The sequence below is a fragment of the Crinia signifera genome, chromosome 19 (assembly GCF_055691185.1).
Source record: "Crinia signifera chromosome 19, ASM5569118v1, whole genome shotgun sequence".
NCBI lineage: Eukaryota > Metazoa > Chordata > Amphibia > Anura > Myobatrachidae > Crinia > Crinia signifera.
This window is the reverse complement of record NC_139226.1, coordinates 133,864,898-133,880,928: the sequence shown is the minus strand read 5'-3', so window position 1 is coordinate 133,880,928 and position 16,031 is coordinate 133,864,898. Positions and strand designations below refer to the sequence as shown.

Here is a 16,031-nt window from a genome sequence, read left to right as displayed (position 1 = left end):
TGCATGCAGATTTTGTCCTAGGGGTTTGTATTAAGCCGCTGGAGGCATCTCACCGCTTGCATATGAAGACACAGCCATAGGAAACGCAAAGATCTACTTCCTGAGTAACTGCGCGGTTGCGCTGCATGGCCGTCAGAAGTGAGACACTGAAACCATGGTTACTGCATATGGGGCTGCAGTTCTAAGCTGTAGCAATAGGCTAAGTCCTGAATGTTATACACATGAACAGATACTGTCAGGTGCTCCTGTTAGGCTTCTGGCTCACAGAATACGTCCTAACCTTTCTTCCAGCTGAACCTCGTGTCCCCCAAAATCCAATATTCACTGTCATCAAAGTGGATCTCCCCAGTTTTTGGAAAGTAGGCGTGTGCCAGCTCCCCGGTGGTCCCATCAAAGCAATAATGAATACGAGACTCCAAGCAGTCGGTGTGGTTTATACCGTAGAATCCTGGAAAAAGAAAATGATAATTAATATATATATATATATATATATATATATATAAACACACACACGCACACACAATAATATATACATGGCACTAGGATAATAGGATTTACAGTGTCACAGACACCTTTATATACTGAGATGAGACATTTTATCATATAATGCTATAGCCTGGGTGCCTTCCCGAGAGAAGTGATCAGCAGCACTACAATGAAGGCAAGAAACTGGGTACTGTACCAACGTTTCACATGTATTAGAACATTTTTCATCAGGGAGTCTGGGCCCTGCGATGATGTGTTAGCGCGTACCAGCGCTCATCGATGGCCTGTACACACTGGGCGGCTTTTGAGATGAAAGAAGCTCAAGCAACAAAACTGAGCTGATTTCAGCTCTAAATCAGGGTTGCTTACCCTCCCGGCCTCCCGGGTCCCGAAAATTGGGCCTCCCTCCCGGCCTCCCGGGTCCCGAAAATTGGGCCTCCCTCCCGGCCTCCCGGAAAGGTGGGCAACCCTCCCCGTTTCTGGGGGACCCCAGCTCCCCCCACCCCCCTGTTCCCGGCTATTCACCCCTGACCACGGTGTTTAAATAACTGGATTGGCCGTTCTCCGATGAGGGGACGGGGCTAAATTGGCAGAATCGCGTTGTTTTAGCTCCGCCCCCTCAGCAGCGATCGGCAAATAGGGTCATTTTTTTCCATCATGGGGGTGGGGCTTAAGGACGTCACACACACGGGCTTCTCCTGGAGAGGAGATTTAAAAAGTTGGCAACCCTGCTCTAAATCGCTCAGTGTGTATGGCCCTTTAGACTTACTCAGGCTGCATTCACAAAGGGACACCACGACCGATGGTCCGATGTTCCTCTAAACTCGAATAGCAGTTCAAATTTATGGTAAATGCAAGCAGGGGGTTGTACGCACGTCCTCTTGTATCTGCTAGCAGCTTATGATATGTAATCCAAGCTGAATCAAGTCCACAGAGTACTGAATATAACATGCTAAACTACGTTAGCCTTTGTGCATTTACTGTGTATAGCGCCTAGCACTGATTTGTCCATTTAAAACACTGCAAACGCACTACGACTTTATATGAAAGACATCCATACTTGTCCCACAAATCGGGTCCCCCTCCCGGCCCCCCGGAAGGTGGGCAAGTCTCTCGCATTTTCGTAGCCCCGCCCCCCCCTTCCCCGCGCTATTAAACTCAGAAATTCGCTTGTCCGCGGGGAGGGAGCGCGGCTAAAGTGATGCGAATCGCGTCATTTTGCGTCAGTTTAGCCCCTCCCCACGTCCACGGACCCGCAATTTGATGCTACTGACAGTCATGGGGGCAGGGCTTGGTGACGGCAGCCTCGCCCGCCCCCAAAACATAGCCTCGCCCCGCCCCCCTTTCACTCCTCTCCGGACTTCTCCCGGAGAGGAGTTTTACAAAGTCGGCAAGTATGAAGATATCACACACATTGATTATTATTACAGGAAACCAAAATGAATAACATAAAATTCACCTTACTGCCCGATCTTAATATAGATCTCCAAAATTACTTTAAACTGCCAACCTAAATGGACTACTGGAATATCCTTTTCATGGTTTATTAGCGATTTGTATGAGGAAATGTTCTATCTGGGAAGATCACTTTATTTATATTATTTCAATACAACTTCTTTAGTGCCGCTGGCCAAAGACTTCCAAACTGAGATAATTAATTATGGCACTAGCAGATGGCCATTCTAACGAATGTGAACATATTTATAAATACTACCTACCAATCTTGAGATCGCTTTCCTGGTCTGCAGGGACCTCCTTGAAGTGGAAGGCTGTCACCTCACTCCACATGCGGAAAGCTGACGTTATTCCCTTTCTCGTATCGCTCTCGTTTATTAAATTTCTTGGAAATGACACAATTCTGCAAAAAAAACCAAAGGAACAATATCAATTTTACGCATGAATGTTAGGCAGCTGCAGATTTACGTGGTCAGAGATATATGTTGACCAGATGTGTACTAGATTGGAAAGATGATTGTGACACACAAAAAAACTAAAAACTGTAAAGAGGATCTGAAAAATATTACAATAGGAACAGATATTGTGGCCATACTACTAGGATTACATTTACTGTAGGCCCTTATTCAGATCTGATCGCTGTACAAATTTGTTCTCAAAATGGGCAAAACCATGTGCACTGCAGGTGGGGCAGATACAACATGTATAGAGAGAGATTTGTGTGAGTTATTTTGTTTCTGTGCACGGTAAATACTAGCTGCATTATGTATACACTGCAATTTAGATTTCAGTTACAACACACCCCACCCAAACTTGTATGGGTATGTAATGTGCGGGGGGGGGGGGGCTTAAGGTGGACGGCTGGCAGTGGTATGTAATGCGCACGCGGGGGGGGTGCGGCGTTATGCAATGCGCGCACTCGGCAGGGGGGGGGGGGCGCCGGGCGGCTCACCTGCTGCTGCTGCTTCTTCTTTCAGTGAGGCTTGAAGGCCCTGGGAGGTGCTGTGCACGCATGTGCAGCAGCCTCTCATGGCCATTTTGGATTTGGGCAAAGTGCTGCGCCCGCTACCCGCGGCCCAGCCAGCGAAGGGGGAGCGCGGCCGGCCCCTTTTTAAAGAGTTTTGGGCCGGCCCACAGGGAAATGGCCCGGTTTCCCGGTGGGCCAATCCGCCCCTGCTGGGACACTTGCAAGACCTGTATGTGTGTTTGTTGATCATGGACACTCCTTGTCATATGCATGTTTTTGATCAGTGTGGCACATAGACAGCCTTTACTTTCATAATGTTCTGTGCTCCTAAACTATTTTAATACCATTTGTGCCTTGTCTAAATTACAACCTATGTTTTCTCTATATACAAAATCAATAGATACTGTTATTCAAAAAATAAATAAAAATACATGCTATGACATTGGCCAAGTTCCGGGGAAAAGTCGCACATATAACATCCGACTTTGTGCCACTTTTTAGGCCCTCCCAGTGTGCGTGCAGGGATGACATTCAGCAGCGTCAAATTTCCTTGCTGCAACTGGTGGTGAAAATGAGTTTTGAAAAAGAAATTGCTGTGCTAAGCAGCTGTCCTGGCAGTGGAGCAATAATGGATTACTCTGGCGGATTTGGAGCAGCCGCTGCAAATAGCTGTGAAATCCATAATATACTGTATATGGGGCCATTGCATCTTAAAAAGAATAGATCCCTATAAGACAACTAATGCTGGTTTCACATTGCAAACCTGCTTTCAACCCGTTTTTGTCAACGTGTCTTAAATATCCTATTGCATGTTGTAAACGGTATATAGCAGTTTCAATACCGTTATTGTACCTTTCAGATCCAACCCGTTTCAAGCAACAAGTTCAAGCAGTGCTTCTTTGCAATGAATCTCCTTTGTTTATTTCCTGCTTGTGGGCGGGGATAATGCAGGGGGATAACCTATCACCCTTGTGTAGTTATCATTTGTAGCAAATTTCTGAGCTTTTCAGACTGCAGGGAAAACAGCTCAGAAACGTGTAGGATCCTGCTTTTAACACGTTTCAAAATACCGGTATTCTGTAACCGGTAAATTGACAATAAAGCTTTCACACTGCAGCTATACCCTTTTAAAACTGTAAAAAAAACGCAATATACCGTGTTAAAGCTGCAATGTGAAAGGGGTATTAGTGGGTTGGTTCTCCAACCCCTTCCTTTCTCAGTTTATAGAAACTCTTTAAACTACATCTTTTTTCGCCAGCCAAATGTAAACTAGTATCAATACTGAGTAAATCTACACACGTGATTTTTATAAACCTCACTCACGCAGTTGTGAGTTATATCATACTGACATGTAACCTGACCTGGAATTTCCACTATGAATTATTTACATTACATGCTATGGGTTTTGGGAGTCACTGCAGCTGCTATTGCTGTCCATATGGGCATTACTCACATTCAGATTTGTGTCTGCTGCAAATACAAGTTCAAAAGGTGGATACTATTTATCACCAAGCAGTTTATATGAATCCCAGTAAAACATTATGATGTGGCTGAATGTAAGCACTTGAATGGAAGATTGTCATTCATAGACTGTGTGTGCAATTCTGCACTGCAACACTAATGCTGATTGTACAGAACTGTGGGCCTGATTCAGGACATGGCTGCTAATTTGCAGCGGCCAGCGATTAGGTAAATGCCGCCCCGGCAGAGTGAAATGCAGCCTTGAGAATCAGTGCGAATAGGTGTGTACATTTTGCGAAGACTTCACAGCTGCTCACCACCGAATGAGTTCCCCACTGTAGCATCCTAATCATATTGGAAGTCGGAGTGCACACAACATATATATATATCATATACAGTATATAACCGTTTTGGTAGTACACATGGGAGCACTTATCGATAACCCTGCATTAGCCCCTAAGTGATTTCATGGTTCTTACAGTCTTTTATGTTGTTTACATACCTGAAAGTCAAATTGTAATGGTCCCATTTGAGCAGGCCTGGTGTCAGGGTGTAGCGTTTCGCCCTCAGGTGATATGGATGATAGGATAGATGAAGAGCCGGAACTGGGGCCACCACAGAGTCTACCTTAGAGAGAGTGAAAACATCAGCTACAGGAGCTACATTTACAGTTACAGACAGGAACATGAATTATATGTCAGACATATTGCGTGGGTCCCCTGACATTACATTTGTTTTCAACTGGATACTTGTGCAGTTGGTTAGATTTCGCTGTACCAATGTACTCATGAAGTCCTTTGGGCTCCCCACAGATCCATAGTACCATATTGGGGCGTAAATACAGGGGACAATGGAATTCAGTCCCCTAGGCCACCAGTCCTGAAGTATGCACCCTGGCTTCCTCCATTGCTCTAGGTCACAGGTTCTCAAACTCGGTGCTCAGGACCCCACGCAGTGCATGTTTTGCAGGTCTCCTCACAGAGGGCTAGATTCTCTAAGCTTCAAAAGTGATAAACTGGAGAGTGATAAACAGCCAGCCAATCAGCTCCTACCTGCCATGTCACAGACTGTGTTTGAAAAATGTCAGACAGGAGCTGATTGGCTGGCTGATTATCTCTCTCCATTTTATCACTTTTGAAGCTTAGAGAATCTGGCCCAGAATCACAAGTAAAATAATTAGCTCCACCTGTGGCTCTTTTAAAAAGTGTCAGTGAGTAATAAGTGCACCTGTCGGGTCACCTGGAAAACTTGAACTGTGTGGGGTCCTGAGGACCGCGTTTGAGAACCCCTGCTCTAGGTAATACTTTCTGCGCACCAGAGCATGAATAGGCATGTTCCATGGTCCTCCCTCTCACAGGACCCCAACCTTGGAGTCTGGGCCAAACCTAGGAACCTATCTCAGTGCGTGAGTTGGGATGAGGACCGTGAGAGAGGGGGTCAGTGAAATTTGAATGAGTGTTGTCAGATGAGGTCAGTGAGTGCTGTGAGGTCATTGTGTGGTGAAGGGCTCAGATTTATGTAGGAAACTGATATAATGCTTTCAAATTGCAAAATGCAGGGTTGCACCGGGACTTTGAAACAGTTCAGTCCCAGTGCGACCCTGCATCTTGCTTTCTCAGGCGCCTTCAGTTACCTGATAATATTGCCGGTTCTCTGATGTCATGCAGGGGTGGGGCGGAGCATCATCGGAGGTGGTGGAGGCAGGGCCGGGGCCACCACTAGGCAGCTTTAGGCATTTGCGTGGGGCACCGGCCACTGGAGGGCGGCAGTTGGGCAGGCCCCCCCCCCATGGAAGGAGGTGAGTTGTGCTCCAGAGTTCATGTCTCTTCTGGTGTTTTGCATTTCTCCTACCTGTGTATCTAAAGTTAAGTCCTCTCTGCCATTCTGGTATCCCCAGTGTCTGGTTGTCCTGCTCCTTTCTTAAGCTGCCTGAATTACACCAGTGGGCATATTGTGTATCATTAACATCTCTGGGCTGGGCGGTCTGCCTGTAGCAGCCAGCAATTTGTGATGTTAATATATTTTTATTCCATCTGGCTGCCCATAGTGTTGGATAACTGCAGAGCATGTTACATTATATCCTCATTCCATCTGGTCCAGAACGCCACTACTATACTATCTAGCGGTCTCCTGCCTGTTGTCATGAGTCTCTATTGCTGGGAGGTATAAGACCAGGCGGCATTGTAAGTACCGGTGTGCCATCTGCACTAAGAGAACAACGGGTGGTTGTTATTGGCAGAAGACCCTTCTTAGAGGGGGTTCTTACGCCAAATAGTGCAGGAGTTCCCTGACAGAGATATGTCAGGCTAAAAGTAGCCAACCAGCCCCTGTATAATCACCGATATAGCCTGCATATATGCTTCAAATACCTAAATATCCTGACTATACAGTATATCGTGTATGTACCCCAGTATACCCTGTTTATGCTACTTTGTATATCCTGCAGCATATACTCTGCCTGCATGGCTGTTACTAGGGTGTTGCATACAATGCTTTGCATTCCGTGCATTTTCTGCATGTAACCCAGTTGGCTGGCTTTGTACATGGAGCTGGTGACTGCTGCAGCACTGTCTATATTACAGCAGGCAGTACTGGGCAGGCAGAGTATCCTCTCCCATGTAGTACTGTTGTGTGAACAGCACTACCGGGTCCAGGAGCTGGCCGAGGAGTACTGAAGTGCTGCTGCTGGAAACATTAACATATGTTGCCTGGGGAGGGGATAAGACACATGAAGCAACATCCCCATTTTATATATGGTGGGGGTCCAAATTCCATTTCTGGCACAGGGCACCAAAATGTCTATTTACGGCTCTGAGGAGCAGCATACATTCATTTTAATGCCATGCTAATATAGGTATTGCTTGACAATCTCCCTGAGAAGTTTCTGGAATCTGTGGTGCAGCGCATCCCCCGTTATCAGGAATGTTGGCAGGGAAACCAGAGCATACTATTCCTTTCATAATATGGACGAAAATCAGGAGACTCCGAAGTAAATTCTTGAGTTGGGAGTCAGATCAGACTGTTATTGTGGCTTATCTGCAGGTTGATTAAAGCACTGAAGTAGAACTGATGTAGAACTGCCGGCACACAGGAGGATTGGAAAGGTCCATGACAATAGATAATCACCATTATAGCTCCTCTTGTTAGCAAGACTGGTGAAAATGATTGTCTCGAATATGTAATTTAATAGTCTTGGAGGCCATTATGCAATCTTGTGCAAATAACCATTCGGATTCTCTCATTTTCTAAGTGACATGAACATGTCGTCTGATTGGGGGGGGGGGACCTGCTGCAAACCTGCCTATTAATCCGAAGCTGTTGGTTGCCTGCTTGCCTGTCACCTCACACTCACTGCTTGCCTGTCACCTCACACTCACTGCTTGCCTGTCACCTCACACTCACTGCTTGCCTGTCACCTCACACTCACTGCTTGCCTGTCATCTCACACCCACTGCTTGCCTGTCACCTCACACCCACTGCTTGCCTGTCACCTCACACTCACTGCTTGCCTGTCACCTCACACTCACTGCTTGCCTGTCACCTCACACTCACTGCTTGCCTGTCACCTCACACCCACTGCTTGCCTGTCACCTCACACCCACTGCTTGCCTGTCACCTCACACCCACTGCTTGCCTGTCACCTCACACCCACTGCTTGCCTGTCACCTCACACTCACTGCTTGCCTGGCACCCTGAGCACACTGCCTTATTGCATACGTCACACTGAACACACTGCTTAGCAGAGCAGCAGTGAGTAGATGCTGGTCCCACATCATCTATATTCATGCAGAGGACAGAGAAGAGGAGAAGGGGGCATGGAAGCAGCTCATAGACCACTGGCCACAGGGGCAAACGCAGGATTTTCAGAAGGGGGTTTCCACGGAGACGGTCACTTAGGTGACCCAATATATGCCGGGTCAGTTAAAGTATTATAGATAGACCAAATGTATATAAATAATAATAATAAAATATATATACATTCATACATATATATATATATATATATATATATATATATATATATATACATACAGGAGCGTCAACAGCAGTGTAATTTCCACTAACTACCCCTTTACTAAACAGATGGTGGGAGATGGGGTGGGAGAAGGGGGCATTGGGCTGAATGAAGGGGCCCTGATACATAACTTCCAGGGTGGTAGAGGATGTTTAATACGCAGAGGAGGGGTGTATAGTGGAGTGGGCTTATTATTCATCATTTTCTGGTGGGAGGACAGCTTGCTTGACTGCAGATATCTCCAGTTCCCAGAAATCGATTTCTTAGATTTTAATGGAATTATGATATTGGGGACTAGGGGATCAGAGTTCAGGAGGCAGAGCAATCTGCCAACGAGTATATAAAACTACATACCAGGTGTGTGGAGCTGGAGCAGTAACCAGCTGCTGAAAGGCTGATATCTCTGGTTCTGGGAACAGTAGAGACAAGCTACTAGTGTCAATCAAAGGGGGAGAGTCCCAGATTTTGGAATATACCCTCAGAAAAACTCTAAGTCAGACAGAACCTGAAATATCTGATTGGGAAGAGCAATTATCAGGCTTGGATGGGGACCACTGCTTTGAAGTCAGATATCTCTGGTTTCCAAGGGCCGATTTTAAAATTGTTTGTACCTATGGAAAGAGGGGACCCTCAGCTTTCAGGCGAGTACCCTTAGACTCCTGGGGGAGTTTCTGGGTACTCAGAAACCCCCCCCCCCTGCGTGCGCTACTGGGCCATGCCCCCACAGTAACAAAAAACAAGTATTGGACAGGGTTCCCGAGTCCCGACACATGAAATTTAAAATTCATACAGACATTTCCCAGACATGAGCGAGCCTCCCAACATGCTCTGGGTCTTATTTTACATCTGTACAAACCTTCATAGCGTGTGAATTTGACGGCCCAGCGATCCATTTTATTCTTTCCTACCAACCAACCTAATCACCCATTGCTGTGGAAGCATGACATCATGTACTAGTAAAAGTTATGACATCAAATTGGAAAATGATGATTGACAGGTCTGTTTCCAGCGTACAATTGTCCTCTGGTCTAATGCAAACACATTTTGTCAAAGTGGCCCTTTTCCTGTCAGGTTACTAACTGCTAGGTTGTGATTTAGTATAAATGGCTCACAGCAAGTTAAAGAACAGGAATTCCTGTCTGCAAACACTCCTGGAATAACTGGTTCAGAGCTGACAATGGGCCAGTGTATGTCATTCTATTACCGCACCTGCAATTGGCGGGATTCTGTATTATGCTACATAATTGAAACCCATTCACTGTGACACATCTGACATCTGGATATTCTAATTATACAACTTTACAAGTTTCACTTGTCTCTATTTTACAATTAGATGACAGCAAATGGAAACAGCAGATTTCCACCATTACAGACTAACTGGATTAAATTCACCTCCAACTAGCGTGCCATGCCTCGCAGAACCCAGACACTTCTAATGCCGTCATCTAGTTCTCTGCAATATTTAAGTGTATAATATTCTGTAATTCAGAACAGCTCTGTACAACCTGTGGAACGCCAGCTGCTGTGAAACGACATGTCCCAGCATGCCCTGTTTTAACAGCAAAACAGTGGCAGTGCATGCTGGGACTTGTAGTTTTACAACATCCGCAGAGTCACATGTGGGACTGGCCTGGCTTAGAAGAATCAACAGAAAGGGTCAAATGTAAAAGCCTCCGAGTCGGCGCCTGTGTTTGATGCCAGCTGAACTCTGACATTTTTTTAAAAGGGGCAATCGATTGGAATGTTTTGTTTTTTCCCTTCATATACAGCGGTTGGTCAAAGCATTATGTATTTTTTTACCTTCTATATATTAGATTGAACTTCAAAAATAGTGAATATAATAGTAAATACTGATTTATAGTCTATATTAGTGGTTCCCAAACTTTTTTGAATCATGGCGGAAAAGACAGCATTGAAAAGGCACCCGTCGCTATTTCCCCCGTTCTGCCACTATTTCTGACAGTGGGAAATAGTGACGGTGCCTATTCAATGCTGTCTTTTCCGGATGGGCAGCAGATTCTATTGAAAGTGAAGGAATGGATGGGATGAGAAAGACCCACCTGATATGCTGTTTATAACAAATCTCTACATGAGTAATTTAATTTAGGGGTTCTAACCCCACTGTATTTTCCTGAATATACTTTGGGGTTCCAGATACACCAGTTAAGTTGCAAGTATAGTCAGAAAACTGAGGGAGAAACAAGTACATTTACAGAGGAGAAAGTCCTCACAGAACTCTCAAAACTGAAAGTGGATAAATCAATGGGGCCAGATGGGATACATCCAAGGATACTAAAAGAGCTTAAACGGGAGCTGGTAAAACCAATAACAGAATTATTTAACCAGTCACTAGCTACTGGGGTAATCCCAGAGGACTGGAAAACAGCGAATGTAGTCCCACTGCACAAAAGTGGAAGAAAGGAAGAGGTAAGCAACTATCGACCAGTGAGCCTTACATCAGTAGTAGGCAAATTGATGGAAACATTCTTAAAACAAAGAGTTGTAGAATATCTCAAAACCAGCAATTTACAGGATCCGAAACAGCATGGGTTTACTGGGGAAGATCATGTTAAACAAATCTTATTGACTTTTTTGACTGGTGACTAAAGAAATAGATCAAGGTGGGGCTGTAGATGTAGCTTTTCTAGACTTTAGTAAGGCTTTTGACACTGTCCCACATTGCAGACTGTTAAATAAAATTGAAAGCTTCGGATTGGATTTTAAGATAGTTGAATGGATAAGAGCGTGGTTGCAGGATAGAAAATAGAGAGTTGTAGTAAATGGAGTACAGTCAAAGGAGGCAAAGGTTACAAGTGGAGTACCCCAGGGATCTGTACATGGACCAGTGCTTTTTAATATCTTTATTGGTGATATTGCAAATGTAATTGAGGGTAAAATGTGCCTTTTTTGCAGATGACACAAAGGTATGCAACAGGGTAGACACACCAGGAGGGGTAAAACAATTGATCGATGATCTAGGTAGATTAGAAGGAATGGTCAAGAGCATGGCAACTACAGTTTAATGCCAAAAAATGCAAAATCATGCACTTGGGTCTCAGAAATCCAAAGACTAAATATAGTATAAATGGCACTATAATGGAAACTACTGAGGAAGAGAGGGATCTAGGTGTCACTATTTCAGGGGCCTTAAAGGCAGGGAGGCAATGTAAGCAATGAGGACGGCTAGTCAGATGCTTGGTTGCATAGGGAGAGGTATCAGCAGTAGAAAGAAATAAGTAATAATGGGGCAGATGTATTAAACCTTAACAAGAGATAAATGCCAGGGTGATAAAGAGAGATAAACGTCCAGCCAATCACCTGCTAACTGCCATGTTACAGGCTGTGTTTGAAAAAAGTCAGTAAGGAGCTGATTGGCTGGACGTTTATCTCTCCTTATCACCCTTGAATTTATCTCTTGTTAAGGCTTAATACATCTGCCCCAATGCCACTGTATAGGTCATTGTTACGACCTCCCCTAGAGTATTGTGTTCAGTTCTGGAGGCCATATCTCCAGAAGGATATAAATACATTAGAGACTGTACAAAGAAGGGCAACTAAAATGGTGCATGGCCTACATCACAAAACGTACCAGGAAAGACTAAAAGATCTTGATTTGTATACTTTGGAGCAGAGAAGGGAAAGGGGGGACAGAGACTGTCGCATATATCAAGGGTATTAGATTAAGGGGACATTTGAGGAAGAATTCCTTCACAGAAAGAGTAGTAGATAAGTGGAATAGCCTCCCATCAGAGGTGGTAGAGGCAAATACAGTAGTCTTATCTGCCGTCACATTCTATGTTTCTATGTTTCTATATGCACTAAGTAAAATAAACATCTTGTGAGTGTTTCCAGAAGGGGATAACACCCTGCTTTATCATTCAATTTTTATTATAAGCTATAATATAATTAGTATAGGCGGTGATATTCCTAAACAGTATTACACAAGGGGATTTGCCCTCTGTCTCCCCCTCTCTTATCGTTTCATATATCGACACGGGAAGAGTGATTTGGAAGGAGACATCGACATCCACCAGACAATCAGGGTAGTAATAGTCTCTGATATATAAGCGCCCATTTCCTTACAGTGAGATATATTTTTTCTACAGTGTAAAAAGCAGCATACACGTACGCTATATTTTACACACTGCCATACATATTGGCCCTATTTTGGCGGCATACATGTACGTTGTATTTTACATGCTGATAGCCTACATGCATTGTGGTGTATAAAATATAGTGTGTGTACATGCACGCTATATTTTACACACTGCCGTACATGTAGGCTATACTGTACATTGGTGGGATGTGGGTGCATACATGCTACAAACGTATACATGCTACATTGTTGGGCAGGGGGTGCATATATGCATGGTATAAACATGTATGCATGCTAGAAACATTGGTGGAGGAGGGTGCATGGGTCAGACATTGGTGGCGAGTGGCCTATAAATTGCATGCATGCTAAAACATTGGTATGCAGTGGGTGGAATAAACTATTAAAACATTGGTGGGCAGGGGAAATTAATAATGATGTAATCATTGGTGGCCAGTGGCTGGAGTACTCACACTGTGTTGAGTTCCAGCTCCTGCGTCATCTCTGGAGAGACGGGGGAGTGGCTACAGCCGATTATCGTTAATGTCGTTTGGCGCGGCATACACACATACCGATGTGCTGAACAACATACGATATTGGGGTGACTGACCTGCATGGCTGGAAGACACCGACTGATGTGAACAACGCGTGGGGGCGCATATCATTAATGATAGTAGTCATACACAGTAGAAGACATTGGCCTCAATATCGCTCAGAAGCCCCTTTATCAGCAATATTGAAGCCAATGTCTTCTAGTGTGTATGGGCCTTAAGTCTTCATTGTGGGGTTACTGGCTAACAAATGTGCTGTAGGCTTAGCAGCGGTCTCCTGTCATTGTCTCACTGGCGCTAGTCCAGTGATCGGATTCCTGAGTTTCGTCAGTGGCTAGATAGCACAGCCCTCTGACCTTCAAAAAGGGGCGCACATTACTCCTTAGGGTCTATGCATTAGGGCTTGGGGAGAGATTAAGTAAAACACAGTGGGCCAGATTCTCTAAGCTTTAAAAGTGATAAGATGGAGAGTGATAAACAGCCGGCCAATCAGCTCCTGTCTGACATTTTTCAAACACAGCATGTGACATGACAGGTAGGAGCTGATTGGCTGGCTGTTTATCACTCTCCATTTTATCACTTTTCAAGATTAGAGAATCTGCCCCAAATCTGTAACATGACAGATAGGAAGATAGGAGCTGGTTGCCTGGTACTTTATCTCTCTCCACTTCAGTGGCGTAAGTTTGGCCCACTGGCCAGAAAAATTTTGGTATATAGAGTATATATATATATATATATATATATATATATATATATATATATATATATATATATATATATTGCAACAGATTGGATAAAGGCTAAAGCGACTACAAATACCTATGCAGGAGACGTGTCTTTTTATAATATATAAAAGATTTTATTTAGGTACAAAAGTGTGCACAATAGCACTATTTAAAAGAACAAACAGTGAGTTTATATAGAAAAAAACACAAAAAAACTAAAATATGCGAGTTACTACAAAAATGGCCTACATAAGATGTCGCTAAAATAAGGGGATATATAAAAAAAGTTTTTTTAAGAGATAGTATAAAATATGACTTATCTATTTGGGAGGAGTCAGCAGGCAGTACCCAACGCGTTTCGTCGCAGAGACTTCATCAAGAATATATATATACCGTATTTGCCGGCGTATAAGATGACCCCCCAACATTTCCACTCAAAATATAGAGTTTGGTTACTTATGTAATATCTGGGCTCCCGTTTTTCTTATGAGACCACGTCCCCTCGCGGGGCTCGCTGCACTCGCCACGCTTCGGGCACGGTGGCTCGCTGCGCTCGCCACACTATATAAAATCAACTCCATGCGTAGTTGGATAGTAGGGGTATGACAAAATGGGGTGCATTTAACATGGGAGCCCAGATAATACATAAGTACCAGAGTTTGTTATATAAGTGCACCCGGCGTATAAGACGACCCTCCCACTTGGAGGCATGTTTTTCCGGGGAAAAAATATCTGTCTTATACGCCAGCAAATACAGTATATATATATATATTTAACAACTAAGAAAATATTTTTAATATACATTACAATTTATTTTAACAAACACATTGCTTTGCAGTCAAACACAGGGTTAGAATCTGTGACCTGTCTCACTGGCGGCAGACACCTTACAGTAATTGTGCAGATATAGGGGTGAGATTTAATAGGATGAGATTTTCAGAAAGTGAGATATTTGGTGAGAAATCTCCAGGTTTTTTTAAAGCGGCAATCATTTACACTGCAAAATCAAACTGGTTTTGCAGTGTAAATGATTGCCGTTTAAAAAAAACTGGAGATTTCTCACCAAATATCTCACTTTCTGAATCTCTCATCCTATTAAATCTCACCTTCTATGTGTAACTGTTAGTACAAAAAGCTCTGTATTGTAGCCACTTCATATAGCTAGAATCCACATTGCTTTCTATGAAGGAGCAAACAGCTCAATCAGTAAGGTGTCTGATTCTAGTGGAACAGGCCATGGGTTCTAATACAGGAGTGACACTTGCAAAATTGAGCTGATTTAAACTTGCAGGGGAGGAGAGGTGCCCCTTTGGGAGCAGGAGACCGGTGGCAGATGACTCCATTGCCTCTGCTCCACTTTCTCTCCAAGGCTTAGTGAATAGATCCCTTTAATGTTAATAGTTGATCAATGAACAACACACCTATTATAGATCATAAGATATCAGCAAGAGCTTACAATAAGCATTACAAGCTAGAACAACGAAATATGACAGCCAGCACAGAGGAGTTGCGAGATGCAAGTGAGGTCTTGTAGGACCTAACGTGGCCCGAGGGCCGCCTATTGGCTATCACTGCGCTCGTTGGATGACATATAAATGAATCAGGGTATTCTGTGGGTTAATAAACCCCAATAATGTATTTCTCAGCATCCCCTGAATGTTGAGACAACCCGTGGATAACTCTTACCTGTGTCTTCCACGACACAAGTGTGGAAGTAGTGAGAACTCCAGCCAAAAACACCAGCACACCAAATAATCCAAGCAGGAGCCCAGTGACTCTTCTTTGTCTACTGCCAGCATCCTCATCCCTCTGACGGTCCATATTGTCTGACTATGGTCCTGCTGGTGCAGTATATACTGACTCTCTTATCTGTCAGCTGCTGCTTATCTGAGCCCTGACAAAATGCTTCACATAATTCCCTCCTGCACTGTTTTCTCCCCTTATTTCATCGCAATGCCTAATTTGCAATGTTTTCTCTGATTTGTTAGGGTCTTCCTCTTGCAGTAGGGTGATTGGACCTAGTGACACTCTAGCATTGTCTGAGAGGTCTGCGAGCTCAGCTCCTGCCTTCCTGTCTTTCCATCATTCCCCTCTCTCAGTTTCCCTCGAACTCCTCTCTTTCTCCCACTTTCGTTAAAAAACCAGGCTGTGTTTCGGCTGCCAACTATCCTTCCAATTGAAGCCAAATGTTCTCATCTTTCACAGGCAAAAAGGGCTTGGTCTGGGTCTGTGTTGGGGCGAATGTGGGGGGATTATAAGCAGTTCAGTCTACTTCCAG

At 44.2% G+C, this 16,031-nt stretch overlaps 1 protein-coding gene across 1 annotated transcript in view; it reads right to left on the bottom strand.

Annotated features, from left to right (window-relative positions):
* The window catches only part of MMP23B (matrix metallopeptidase 23B), a 27,989-nt gene extending 12,031 nt beyond the window's left edge, over positions 1 to 15,958 (bottom strand). The window contains exons 1-4 of the mRNA XM_083163401.1: positions 15,440 to 15,958; positions 4,872 to 4,996; positions 2,205 to 2,344; positions 281 to 448 (exon numbers count right to left, since the gene is read on the bottom strand). Coding sequence (XP_083019527.1) covers positions 281 to 448; positions 2,205 to 2,344; positions 4,872 to 4,996; positions 15,440 to 15,574 — 568 coding nt within the window. The 5' untranslated portion in view covers positions 15,575 to 15,958. The remainder of the gene's footprint in view (positions 1 to 280; positions 449 to 2,204; positions 2,345 to 4,871; positions 4,997 to 15,439) is intronic.
* Positions 15,959 to 16,031: the final 73 nt, after the last annotated feature.